This window comes from Carcharodon carcharias, chromosome 1 (assembly GCF_017639515.1).
Source record: "Carcharodon carcharias isolate sCarCar2 chromosome 1, sCarCar2.pri, whole genome shotgun sequence".
NCBI classification, from domain to species: domain Eukaryota; kingdom Metazoa; phylum Chordata; class Chondrichthyes; order Lamniformes; family Lamnidae; genus Carcharodon; species Carcharodon carcharias.
The window spans coordinates 49,622,671-49,637,156 of record NC_054467.1 but is presented as its reverse complement, the minus strand read 5'-3'; the positions used below and the strand labels follow the sequence as shown (position 1 = coordinate 49,637,156).

General features: G+C 40.4%; 1 protein-coding gene across 5 annotated transcripts in view; it reads left to right on the top strand.

The window, feature by feature from the left end:
- The first annotated feature begins 8,449 nt into the window (after nt 1-8,449).
- gria2b (glutamate receptor, ionotropic, AMPA 2b) overlaps nt 8,450-14,486 on the top strand; it is a 183,540-nt gene continuing 177,503 nt past the window's right edge. For all 5 annotated transcript variants that reach the window (XM_041187813.1, XM_041187798.1, XM_041187788.1 and 2 more), the window contains exons 1-2: nt 8,450-8,737; nt 9,068-9,208. In XM_041187813.1, coding sequence (XP_041043747.1) covers nt 8,644-8,737; nt 9,068-9,208 — 235 coding nt within the window. In that variant the 5' untranslated portion in view covers nt 8,450-8,643. The remainder of the gene's footprint in view (nt 8,738-9,067; nt 9,209-14,486) is intronic.

Here is a 14,486-nt window from a genome sequence, read left to right as displayed (position 1 = left end):
TCCTGTTTAAGATGGAGGAATTTCATCTCTCAAGAGGTCGTTACTCTTTGGAGTTCTCATCCACTGAGAGCAGTCGAGGCTGGCTCATTGAATATATTTGAGGTTGAGTTAGACAGATTTTGCAGGGGAGGGGTTGCAGACAGGAAAATGGAGTTATGATCATATTGAATGGCAGAGCAGGCTTGATGTGTCAAATTGTCTACTCCTGCTCCTAATTCTTATGATCTTATGTTCTTATGATTAGCTTGGAACACTTTGCTATGTTAATAATGCTATATAAATTCAAGTTGTTGATGATGATGTTGTTGTTGTTGAGGACTCAGCCTCCCACCTGCACTCTGATGCCAACGTGGATGGTGTGGTCTTCTGATCCTTTCTCTTTGCCATCTACCTTCATCTCCTGCTGCCCCCTGACTTCTTCCTGCCTTTAAGCCATCTCTATTGTAAAGTCTTTGTGAATGGCTGGCCTTTTGCCCAGCATACAGCACGCTGAAACAACTTTGCCATTTTTCAGAAACTAAGATTGTTTGGAAACTCTTTTGTTATCCAAGTATATAAAAGTTGCTTTGGCACTCAAGAAGCTTGCTCATGAACACTCTAGCTATGTTATGGGTTACTGATGAGCTCCTGTATAAAATCTTCGTTTATTTGACTTTCCCCTTGATGTCAAATGTTGTCAAATTTGGTTTCTACCATATAACTGCATCATATATAGTTCCTGTTTAGTATTGCTAGCCATGATTTTGAACTGGTCACAGTAACTTTCAAATTGAGAGATGTGAATTTCTGAACACGAAATTCACTTATGTCTCAGTGTAATGAGTAGACATATATATGACTATGCAGAAGTAATCAATAATACCCTGCAATTTGGTAAGATAGGCCAATTTATTTTTACTCCTGCTCCTTCTGATTCATGTTAAACTACATGGTGAGTCTTATGAAAGAGGTTTCACAAATAGAGCAGTTCTCTGCATTATACCTAAATCCAGCCAAATCTCTTGTAGCACCTGCAAAGTACCAGTGATTGGAAATGGAAACAGTTGCTACCTCAACTTTCATCAATAAGGCTATTGACGTTTCTGAACTTATTTACATAAAACTATATACAATGAGTGACACAACTCAGTGACTAATCTTTTTTTGTTCAATTTAAACCTTGCCAGGTACTCTCTTTAGCTTAGTTACACCTTTCATGGAAGCAATTCATCCTGAGAGTAGCTAGTTGCGATAGTGATCAGCCGCCAGGGCCATTAACATTTACTGGTAGTGGTCCTATCCACTACAGCTTAAAATTATACTATACGTGTTGGGGTAAATGTAACTAAGAACTCTCAATGTAAAGCTTACATGATTGAAATGCAAATGAATTTGAATGTGAAGATAGGGGCTCCCAGTTCATGGTCTGCACTGTTTTCCATCTACTCAACCCACCCTGGATGGTGGCATGTCGCCAAATGTCTCCAAAGCACTATCTGCGAGATTGAGGCATGATTGTTCAGGAAGATGTCATAGCATATGGAACTGTGAAGGTTAGCATACCCAAATAGGTTGACGTATGCGTGACACGCAGTTTTATTGGACAATGTGTTGCACATTTACTGCTGGCCCATGCTAAGACTTCATAGCTCTTTCACTGTGCATATATATATATAACGGGCACGCTACAAACTGCAATTTAAAATTGAAAACCTTGACACATATCCTCCTCAACTGGCTTCAGGCACCATTGCCTGCACTCTACCCACCAGGGGATGACCCAAAATTGGGGGAATATGAAGTAAAAGGTGTTCATGAAATGTGAGGCCAGGTGATAGGTCCATGCATGTGGTAACACTAGTCACCAATCTCCATAATGTGGAACCCAGTTCACACACACTTGAACCCCATGGTCAGTGATGGATGAAGGCTGTATTGAGATAGTTGAATGACTGCAGTAGCATTCCAGTGGTGTGCTATTATGCATTTACAGTGCCTCACAGTGACGGATGGGTCATGAGACAGGAGTGACAGTGGTTTTTTTTGTGCTTGCAAGAGATGTGCTCAGAATTCCATGGAGTGTCAACACTCAGGAAGTAGAGTGCCATTCATTGGCGTGGTGATGCCAATGGAGGAGAAGGCTATGGAGATCAGATGAATCGAGGCCGGGCAACCTGTCCAAAGTCCTCCAGAAAATAAGTAGTCTGTGTCACCTGTGTGGGCCTTTAGCGTCACTGGAAGCTCCTGACCAAGAAGAGGGACTAGGCGTTGGTTGAAGGAGCAGCTGCTTCACTTAAATCATGTCTCTCCAGCAGCTGATAATGAAGGGATGTTGCCTGCTCCACTGGAAAGCTCAGAAGATGCAACACCATCTCAAGACACTGCATCACTTTTTTCCAGCGCACTCTCCACCAGCACAGATAGACTTACACGATGGACTTTATTGCATGTATAGAACTGGTGGCACAATAGCACTGCAGAGACACACAGGAGGCAGTGAAAGCTGCAGACACATCTCAGAGGAGCGGAGAGAGGCCTAGAGAGGTTTTGATGCTCAGATTCATGCAGGTGGTGAGCTTTGGGTATCATCAGTAAAGCAGCAGAAGCTTCAACAGCAGAGACAAATGTATGAACATGTGATGTTTCCAGAGTCAGTGCACTCCCATGCACAAACATGGAGGAGTCCATCCATGCCATGAGTGGTGCCATTTCACGACATGTCAGCACTTGGCATTCAATGCATGTGAAGTATCTGCTGATCAGAGAGTCCAAATATCCCTGCCATGGATGTCACTGTTCTGTGAACTGGCTCCCACGGCACCATCTTCATTGACTGGCATGCTTATCCCCTTCCTCTGAAGATATCACTCATTCAGAGTCTTCCTCTGGCTCCAGTGGTTTCCTCCTGGTTTCGCAGTGAGCAGCAGACAGCATTGATGTGGGTGAGGGTGCGTATTTTATGGCTCCCCCAGATCTATCAAGGCATCTAAACCTCATCTTCAAAAGTATAATAGCCTGCTTGACTGTGGCCCTTAAGTCATATGGAGATAGTTGCTTATGTACTGTCTGTGTATCATGGTTGTGTACAGGGGTCAGCAGCCACGTCTTCGGTGCCTTTTACCCTCAGTTCCCAGCTATGAGGGTATTTGGCTGGCCTGAAGAGCTGAGGCAATTGGAATTGTCTAAGGATGTAAGTCATGACAGTTTCCCAAAAACCTCACACACACCTGCATGATCTGCTTATGATGATCACAGACATCTGAACATTGAAGGAGTGGAAACCCTTATAGTTAAGAACTGATTATCCTTTTTCAAACTTGCTTCGACACAACAGGAGCTTTTCTACAAAAACCTGCTTTCAGCAAATAACCTCACTTGCTGGTAGCACGTATTGGAAATTTGGACATGTGTCCTCTATTTTCTGCACATTTAGTCAAACTGTTTCTAACATTTCAATGCCAGAATTGTTCCTGATGCAATCAATATTCCAGTGATCCTTTCTGGGTGAGTGGCTGGGCTATCATCAAACCACCAGTTGCTCTTGGCCAGTATTGCATTTTGGATCAAAGACAATGATATATTTCCATACTGCAGCTAATCCTTGGGCATCAGAATGTTTTTGGTTCCATTTAAAATTCATATCTTGTGACAATCCTGGTAGCCTCTGGGGTCAGTGGCTGGAATGATGAGCATTAGCAGCTATAGATTGGCCGCCTGCTGCCCTCAAAGCAGAGGAAACTTTGTATCACAGGAAAGTAGAGTGGATTGCAACAGTCTCTTTAAAACACTGATCAACATGGAAGCCATGAGGGAAGGTTGGCTCAAATGTGGGGCAGGGTGGCAAGAAAAATAAAGCAACATTTGTGTAGTTGGACTCCCCTGAAGTTCACATTGTAATTGAGTACAGTACGCTTGGAGTGTGGCTCAGATGCTACAAATACAATTTTGGGCAGGACCCCTTATCTGAATTAAATTTATCTTGTATGTGATACAAGTGCATAATGCACATTGAGCTCACAGCAGTCAATGAATTCTGCAAGTCCAATAATAGAGGCAATGGCTGACATACATTAGCACTTTGGGAACCTGCCATCACATTATTGGCCCAGATGTATTTTGGATGTTATTCTTCTTCTTTGAAATTGATCTTTCCATTCTCTCATCCACCACAATGAGCCATGAAAATTGCATTCGTTCTTCTGCTGCCCCAACACTTTAACTTTGAAGTTAGGCCACTGATATTCATAAGTATACATAGCCTTTTGATCTGCCATCTAGTTTGCCTACAACTTGTCACTGGTTTCCCCAGTTAATTGCCAACTAATAGAAATGTTACATTCACCAGTTCTCATGCACTGGCAATTTACTAACTCTTAGAAGTATAAGTAGGTCTGTCTATGTGGTGCTTTAATTATGATGGATGGGATGCATTCATTCTGGTGCAGTCTTTAGTACAGTAGTCATTTATACTTCAGGCAGTTCAGGTTTACTTACAGAAAGAAAAATGGTATGTTAGCTTGTGACTGAGTTTTCATATACATAAGGCAGGAGACAATGGGTAGCTATTATTTTAGTTAAGTTTCAGCTAAACTGTGGAAGTGACATTGTATTGAAACAAAGGCACTAAAATTTATGTGGATATGTTCCTATTGGTCTTCATCATTCTTCCAGAAGACAAACAGTTTGGCTTTCCAATTTTCTCAGTGATTTTAGTTTGTGTGCCCTCCCTCCTAGAAGGTTATTAAGTGCTATTATATATGAAAGGGGAAGCATTAGGGACGCATTGCTTTGAGACTGGGTTAAGTAATGGGTTTGAGTATCATTCCTTCTCCAGTGGGAACTGAATGAAAATCTTACTAAGATTGATTGAATGAAAGTCTCCTTTCTAAGATGACTAAAATTCCTAAGTCTGAAAAAGATTGAGTAAATGAGCTGTGTTATGGGGCAGGATTCAGTAACACTGACACTCTTCCCTCTTTCTCTCCATCACAAATTTCTGGCAGAGTGAGTGAGGCAATTTCTCGTCCTCAACCATGCCCCCCATCCCCTTTACAAATGTCTTGAAGGAGAGGGTGATTGGCATAATTATGTAATCCATTACAAATCCTGCCATATCTCCTTCAGTTGCTTCCAATGAAAAGTGCGCCTACATGATGCGAAGGCAAATAACCTGACATTTAGCAAATTCTAATGGAATAAAAGCAATAAAAAAGGTTGTTTACTAATCTGGATAGAAATGGACAGTTCGATCAAAGCACCAAGCTGTCTTTTACAAAATCCTGTTCATCTCCCACCTTCTCTCTGCCACACCTCCCCCCCCCCCCAACCTGGTTCAACCCCAATTATTGCAGAGCAATGCCCAAAAAGCTCTGACCTCTCCAAACAAATGACTCGGACCCTGGTACTGGGGTGGAGTCAGGATTAGGACAGACTAACTGTACTTTTGGCAGTGGAGTAGAGCCAGAGGAATTCCAGGGCCTGACTAACTAGTCATTATTTCCTTAGCGTAGGAATCATCTAACATCAAACACTCCAGTGATTAGCAATTATATTGAAAGTTTTAGTTGATGTAACAATGAGTACAGACCAAATTTTAAAAAAATGAACTTGAGTAATAAAAGCATAACCCAGAGTAATGTTTCAGTATAAGCAGGGCCTGCAATTTCAGTTCTATAATCTCTTTGGGAGATTTAGATGAACTATTTAATTCCATTCCAGCCTTTCATCATGTGAACATCATGATGGTGGGTCATTATAGTTCATTCAGGGAGTACAAGTTGCTGTGGCAACATGCACTTTCACCAGCATTTTGTAATGTGGAGTTATGGTCCATGGTAGAAGCTCAAACTTACTTTCTATCACATGGCTGACCAGAAATCGCTCCAGCTTGTCATTTGTGTGTGCTGCAAGGGTTTGTCAGCTGATATTGAACCTGTTTGGTCATGTTATGAATACACCTTGGTCACCAAGTCCTGGGGTGAGACTCAAACTGTTGTTTCTGGCTCGGAAGCAGGGACGGTACCCACTGCACCACAAGACATCCCATCTAGAGCAGATTACTACCTTTATAATCAGTGCCACATTATCAATTTTAGTACATGCTGGCTTTATTTATGTGCTGACCATTTACAATCTCAGAAACTGCCATATAATTCATGTAACAGCTTCTTTGTGTGTTGGCATTGGTAATTCTTCTGTAATCCACTGAAAAGAACACCAAAGTAGATTTCTCAGGTAAATAAAGCAATTAGCATAATTTATAAACGTTTAAATTATAGAAAATTAAATTATTGATTAAATGCAAAATCTTGGCTGTCAGACTTTATGCCAAGTATACTAATGATCAGGAAAAAATCAATAACTGATGTGATCTTGATATCTGTTGATAAATGCCCATATTCGTTGATATTTTTGAAGGTGTTTATATTTAAAATTTTCAGTTACATTAAGTATTATTTGAATTAACCAATGCTACAAAAATATAGTTAGCTGGGACTAATCCTAGGCGTTACTTAGCCTTTCCAATTCCAGTTGTACAACTTAGACTTAAGGCGAACAGACCATTATTCCCCCATTTGATAGGTACCACGGCACTTGGACACTTTACAGGTCGAAACACTTGACCATCTAAAAGGAAGCTGGGCACGGCTCAGTTCGTGCCTTCTCCCTCTGAACCCTCTCCAGGTTTTACATTTTGCTGTGACACAATTAAGATCATACGATGCATCGCAACTGCAAAATGATATGTATTGTGTTTGCATACAAGCAGCAACATATTGGTTACAGTGTTCATATTTGTCTAGCTAGGCTAGTTACCCCCATTAATTTGCTTACAAGTCACCGAAATGAGAGATAAACGGGTATATTCCTAATCTATCTATTTAGTTGGGAGCTGTTTCTGAACAATTCTTTCCATTGAAGCCTATTTTCTCTTGTTCGGGCAGCCGTATTTTATAGAGAAAACATCTCTATATGATCACATTCTGATTACATTCTTCTATATTTAATAATCAAAGTAGTCACTGAGCTTGAAGGAGAAAACTGGGTTCAATCGCGTTGCTGTATTTGTTTTAGAAAATGTTTAAAATTACACTTTTATTACACGGTGGCGCCCAATAATAATTATAATCGCTGCTGGAGTTAAAGCTTTAGAAAGGATTAATGTGTGTTGTCTGCGTTACTTTTGTTGATATATTAGTCCGCTTCACTGTAAGAGGACTGTTTCTAATACCACTAACACCTCACAATGTAATGAGATGAGTTAGCCACTTTTCTGGGTCCGACTGTGCTGAAATCACATCCGTTATTCCGCAACCTTCCCTATCTGATTTTAGCTTGAGGATCAGTTTTATAATTGAATCAAAATAAGCAGGGATGTTCAATGATGGAAAGTTGTTAAACGCTTGGTCAGTTAAGATGCCTCCTTTCGTCCAACATCATATTTTACAATATCTACATCACAGGGATCTTAATAAGCAAACTCAAAATGTGTTTATAATGTAGCAAAGACTACACCGAATCCACCATGGTAACATTTAGACTAATGATCCGGCAACAAGGAATATTTCCATTAGTTTAAACTTTATATGTCTCAATTACTAGGAATGTGAGTGTAAAAATCTCCACTCTTCATAGTGACTACTTAGCGCTACAACCAATTAATCTTATTCAAGCATTGCAAAATAACAGTCATAATTGATAAATTAAGATTTTTGATCTAAAATATATTATTAATTATGGTAGAAATCCTGGAAAAGAAACACTTTGGAAGGTTGACCAACAAGACTTTATTGTATTAATCGTTATTATTGATTTAGGAAAGTGATGCTTTGTCTGATGCTTTGTCCATGTGAACAGTTACAAACAACCGCGATGCTGATGTTTAATAAATGGTTGGAAATTCTTGTTTTTGTGTGACTGCAATCGTAGAATTATTGTTTCACGTTGACATTAAGGTATGAAGTAGAAATAGCGCCGTATCAGTAATACACATGCATACATTAATATGAGCTTATTGGTGTATTTATAAAAGACTAAGATTATTAATATGTTATGGTTAATAAATGGAGTGTTACTAATATGATAAATCTGAGTAACGACATTGTCAACAGAAGAATGAAGAGTATGGGCGTCTAAAGATTGTTTGTTTGTGTTGTCTTTTTCATTCTAACTGATACGACTCTTTTTAATTTAGAGTAAGTCATTCCAATTGCAGTGTTAATGTGTAGATCGTCCGCGATAACATTAAAATGAACAGGGCAAGCAAAAAACATTCTGAAAAAGATGGACGCCTAATGAATCTGAGTGAAATCCTTTCTGGATTGGTAGGGAGGAATGTGCATGTGTTCGGTCAATGATCGGTTATGTTCGTGTGTTCGGATTTATTAAGAATCAAGACATGTCTCTGGCAGCGTGGCTGTACTGAGAGGTGATGCTGGGTAAAGCGCAGTGCTAAAACTGCTTTTCACATCTTCCTACTGCTCCTACTGCTGCTGCTTTTTCAGTCGAGAAAGACAGCGTTTGCCAACGAGGTGTTTATTGTTTTCTTCTGTATTTTTTCTCTTTTTCTCCCCTCTGGTGAAACGGCGTTATGCAAATGATCTGAATCTTACAACAAATCCTGAAAGGGAAGGATTATACCGTGTTTGCAGTATTCTTTCGGCAATGCAAAAGATTATGCAGCATATATCCGTCTTCCTGGTTTCTTGGTTTTGCGGACTGGCGTTTGGTGCCTCTTCTCCCACCAGCGTACAAATAGGTGAGTTATCTTCAAGCCAAATAACTGTAATTACAAAACAACCCATAGATTCTTTTTTTTTGGACCCTGGCGTGTGAAATGCTCTAATTCTATCCTTTCTGCAATTATTTATCATAAACCGCTCGACTGACACTGAATGGCTATGGTAGAATTTTTATAACTATTTCCCAATGGAGATTCTTAATCGCATAATATTTTAGCATTCATAATTTCAATTTAAATACCTTTTCAGCACTGTCTTAATTCAATTTTGATCACAAACCGTAAATAGTTGCGACGCATTTAAGATTCCTCCAATGAATTGTAGTACGGATTGTTTCTCTATTACAGGAGGGTTATTCCCCAGAGGGGCAGATCAGGAATACAGCGCATTTCGTTTAGGAATTTTTCAGCATAATTCGCATGAACTGAGGCTGACGCCCCATGTTGACAATTTGGAGGTGGCAAACAGCTTCGCCATAACCAATGCATGTAAGTATTCTATCTAACCGAGGCGGGATCATGTTAGATGTATCGGAATGCTTGGGTCCCTTAGCATGAGAAGGGGCAGTTCATCTAGCGTTTTGTTTAATGTTGATCTGCCTGGACTTGATGACTGGCTCGATGTAATGTATGTCTGTGCTAGGCTGCTTCACCGTGTATGTCTAGGAAAGTAGTGTTGTGAGAACTGAAGGTCGCATTTTTAAAAAGAAATCATATGTTCATTCCAATCACTGGGTGCAAGCCTGGTGTGTCTCTGAGTGATGAACTCAAGTGTTATACATTTTGTGGCATTTGAAGCGGTAGTTGGTTCCCCGTTTGGAACAGAATGGCAGTGCTCTCCAGCACTGTCTCATCTATGGGAGTCACATTCCTGTTAAGTGAACCGTGTGATAACTGACGAGCGACCGAGTTGCCAGTGGGTTATTAAGTTGGGAAGGTTTAATTACCAGGACAGGCATTAAACCAATCACGGCACACAGTGTTAACTTTCAAAAAAACTAATATTGAAGCTATTGTTTATTGTAACTTTCTGAAGTCACAAAAAGAGGTCACATCACAGTGATCCACTGCTGACGTCATAGCACTGCAGTGGTATAACCAGCATTTAGCCCACTGAATTGGAACACATCAAGGAATATGATCGAGTTAGTGCTCTGAGCCCTGGCTCATACTGTTTTATAGAGTGAATTCCTTTAACAAGTTGGTGGCAACCATTATTTTTTTACTGGAAAGGGAAGAGGTAGTTGTATCCTCCCGAATAAAATAACATGTACAGTGACTCCGACAATTCTTTTAGGTAGGAGGGCATCTGTGTGGTAGATTGCTGAAAATGCTGGTGATGGGAGGGTACATTCCGCTGCACCACATTATCACACAGCAGAATAAAAAGAGCTACATAAGCATCTCAGAGTTACTGAAGCGAAGCCCCGATGTATTATACAAGCCAATAATGAAACTGTGCTTATTACATGTGAACCTTAAGTCGCGTCCCATATGTGCATTTTGACCTGCTTTGTTAGTGATTCCGTGTAGCTTTGATGTGCAATTACTTAAATGAATGCTGGCTGCCGAACGACTGGCTGGATGTGTTGTATCTCTGTGCTAGGCTCCAGGAACTAAACTGACTTAATTTACATACATTGAAGAAATAACAAACTGTCCAGAGACAAAAGCTAAAAGCAGGAGGCTGGGGAACGGTGTCCTGATTGGAATTGAAACAATGCGATTTCAAAGAGTCGCTGCGATTTTTAATTGAGCCACCTTGCTCCGAGACGCGTGTTCCTGATTATATAATCGAGTCCGTTTTTAAGAAATGAGTTTCCGAAAGTGACGGCTGATTGCTAATGCTGATTTTCAATGTATTCCTGCTGTGCTTTTCCGATTAGGATCCAATTTCTTGGGAGGGAGGGAAGGGTCATTATAACTCGTACCAGTTACAAAAAAAATACATTTTGACTCGTGAGATGGAGTTAGAAATGAAATTCTAAGCCCACCAAGCGCCCTCTTATTTGAAATAAATGGGACCACTTCCCTCTGAATAGGATAATTGGAAGGTTTGCGGAGGCGTTCGGCAATTTCGTACAGCACTGTAATAAAACATTTCTACAGATCTCTCTGCTCCTGCTGTCATTTCAAAAGACACAGTGTATATGTGTTCGAGGGGATTATGAATATTAATACGACACATCTAGTTCTCTGTACAGCACAACGAGTTCCTTTTTACTGTTGTGGGTACGTTAATTGGACTTCAGCAAAGCATCCGATGTACGTCACGATTATCCGAGGGTTTGGAAGGAGACGGAGACTGAAATCATTAGATTATATACAAACCCCGCTTTTCACATGCACTTATTATAGGCAGAGGGTTTAGTTGAGTTTCAACTGTCTTTACAGATGTGTAGTTTTATCTTATTAATAAATGACTCGGTGTCTAAATGTGTAAGGTGAATATACAGGATCACTGTGAACACATTCTGCACTTGTCACATTTAAGCCAGGGTGGAGTTTTTATTCACTCGGGCCCAACGTTTCTGTGTTCGCAAGATCCGGCAAGCAAAAAGAATATTCTCACCGCGAGCTGCTGCAGATCCATTTTCATAAAATGGCTGGTCTCCGGTATGTGTGAACCTTACTGTCAGCTCAGCGCAAACTAATAGCTCATTCACCGGATTCCATTGCAAAATCCCCAGCTTCTCCCATTGAAAAATAAACTGCCCGTCGTTGAGGGAATTTAAGCGTAATGCATCATTGGCATTAAGTTTCCAGCAATTTTAAGACATTCCCGTTAAATAGTTACGCTTGGGATCTAAATAGCGCAAGATTCATTGATTTGATCTGACGTACCGCGGAGGCATCAATTCCTGCATTATCAGTCACGCCATTGGAACAGTTGCAGAGGGCGCAGTGTGTCCACTTACCGCCAGGGGGAAGACTGGTGTCAGAAGAAAATGATAGAATTTGACAGCACAGAAATTGGCCATTCTGCCCAACAAATCCATGCTGGAGTTTAAGGTCCATATGAACATCCCTATACCTTAGCTCACCCTATCAAAATATCAAAAACTCTCGGAGCTTGAAAACAGCTGGAAGCTAGACCTAAGCTCAAATACAGTATGGACATATTAAATACAGAGTTTAATTTCTTTGTCACAAGAGCATTACTTTAAGTCAGGTTTTGTAATGATACTTTGGATGATTAGATCCTGGATGAAGTGCATTTTAAAAATCGGTAAACTGCGCTGTCTGAGTCGGGCAGCACTCCCTTTCCATTGTACTCAAACTGCTGGATTGAATGTCGATTTAGCACTTATAATTTACTGAAAGTGCCCTGCAAAACATTCAATACTAATAGAGTTAATGTAATGAATGTCGGTTTGCACCAACAAACTTCATTTGGCATTCCTTTCTGATTACCATAATCATAATTAAGTCATTATTTATTAAAGGGAATTGTTTTAATATTTGCAATCTCTTCTTACATTGACCATTAGATATAAGATGGATTACAGCGTGTGAGTATTGGTAGATCATTTGAATAAAAATTTCAATACTAATGTAAACCGTGACAGTAATTTCTTGGTGAATAAGCAGAAATGAACTATTAGTAATGCCATTAGAAGGAGTATTGGCCAAATCAAAGATTCCGTTGAGCCTATTGAGTCCAGTGCTGTCCTTATCAAACATACTTTCAGTAGCGATTTCTTGATAGCATAAAGGAGTGAGCAGACAGGCTAGTTTTACATCTCTGAATCTGAGAATGCAGAGGCCAATTGTAACATCGTTACCACTATCCCAATTGGATCAGCTAATTCATTAAATGAGGTTCTTGCCTGGTCTGCAAAACTGAGCTACTTGCTGGATAAACTTGTTAATCCACCAGGACAGCCTTAGTGGCTCTTTGTTAATGATGTACAAGAAAAGCCAGAGAACAACAACAATGTGGTAAATTGAGGTCATTCTCAAGGACAGAATACACCAATCATCTCATTAGTTATTGTCAAGTTGTAACTTTGTTATGGTCAGTTTGTGGGGAAACCATGAAATAATCAGGGTGAATAAATTAAATCAGGGAATTACAGTAAAAGCCATGAACAATCACAAATGATTCTTAATTATATCTGAAAGTGGTGCAAGGAAAATCAAGTCACCTAAGGAACCAGGAGGGAGTATTTGGTGGAGTGTATGAACTCTCTGCCTCTGTGAAGGCTCAATTGTTTAATATTTTTCTTACAAAGTTTGGTCTTTCTTCCTCTTTACTTCTCTCTTACCCCATCTGGGCCCTGTTAATATTACAATCCAAAACAAAACAATTGCACCTGATTGATGGCCGTTTTCTGTGAAGGGGATAAGTGTGTTGCTAAGACAAGAGGAGTGCTAGCATGTTCAGGTTTGGCATGATCTGAGCCTGGTTTGGCTGAGTTTAGATTCAGCATGATTGTGAATTGAAGTAGGTCACTCCTGGAGGTTAGATGTGCTGCTGGAGCTCCAGTCCAGAGGTGAGGTGAGAGTAACTGCCCTTGACATCAAGGCAGCATTTGATTGAGTGTGGCATCAAGGACCCCTAGCAAAATTGTTGTCAATGAGAATTGAGAGAAAACTCTCCACTGTTTGGAGTCATACCTAGAACAAAGGAAGATGGCTGTGGTTGTTGGAGGCCAATCATATCAGTCCCCGCTGCAGGGTGTTCCTCAGGGTAGTATCCTAGGCTCAACCATCCTCAGTTGTTTCATCAATGACCTTCCTTCCATCATAAGGTCAGAAGTGGGCGCTGAGGCGGGGGAGGCGGTGGTTTGCTGATGCTTTACACAGTGTGTAGTATGATTTGTAACTCCTCAGATATTGAAGCATGCAACAAGACTTGGGCAACATTCAGGCTTATAAATGGCAACTTGTATCCACACCACACATATGCCAAGCAATGACCATCTCCAACAAGAGAATCTAACCAGCGCCCCTATATATTCCATGGCATCACCATCACTGAGACTCTCACTATCAACATCCTGGCAGTTACCATTGACCAGAAACTGAACTGGACTAGCCATATAAATACTGTGGCTACAAACGCAGATCAGAGGCTGGGAATTCTGCAACGAGTAACTCATCTCCCAACTCCCCAAAGCTTGTCCACCATCTGCAAGGCACAAGTCAGGAGTGTGATGGAATATTCCCCACTTGCCTGGATGAGTGCAGCTCCAACAACACTCAACACCACCCAGGACAGCCCACTTAATCGATACACTGATCACCACCTTAAACATTGACTTCCACCACCACCAGAACACAATGTGTACCATATACAAAACGCAACTCACTAAGGCTTCTTCATCAAAACCTCCCAGACCCTTGGCCTTAAGGACAAGGACAGTAGGCACATGGGAACATCATCAACTTCATGGTCTCTTCCATTCCTTCATTATCATCGTTCAAATTCCTGCAACTCCCTATCACATGGATTGAAGTGGTTCAAGAAGGCAGCTCACCACCACCTACTCGAGGACAATTAAGGATGAGCAATGAATATTGGCTTTGCCAGATATGCCTGCATCCCATGCATGAGTAAAAATCAGTGTGATAATGTTAACATCTATTTTGGAGCTACAGTTATAATTTGATTGCCGTTATTTGTTAATTGTCATTCTTAACAGAATATCATTGATTTATCTTGAATTCAAACTTATTTGTAATAATTTTCTTACACATTTTTTGCCTAATATATTTCAATACTAAAATTCAGTAAAGACAAAAGACAACCCAGCTGATAGTG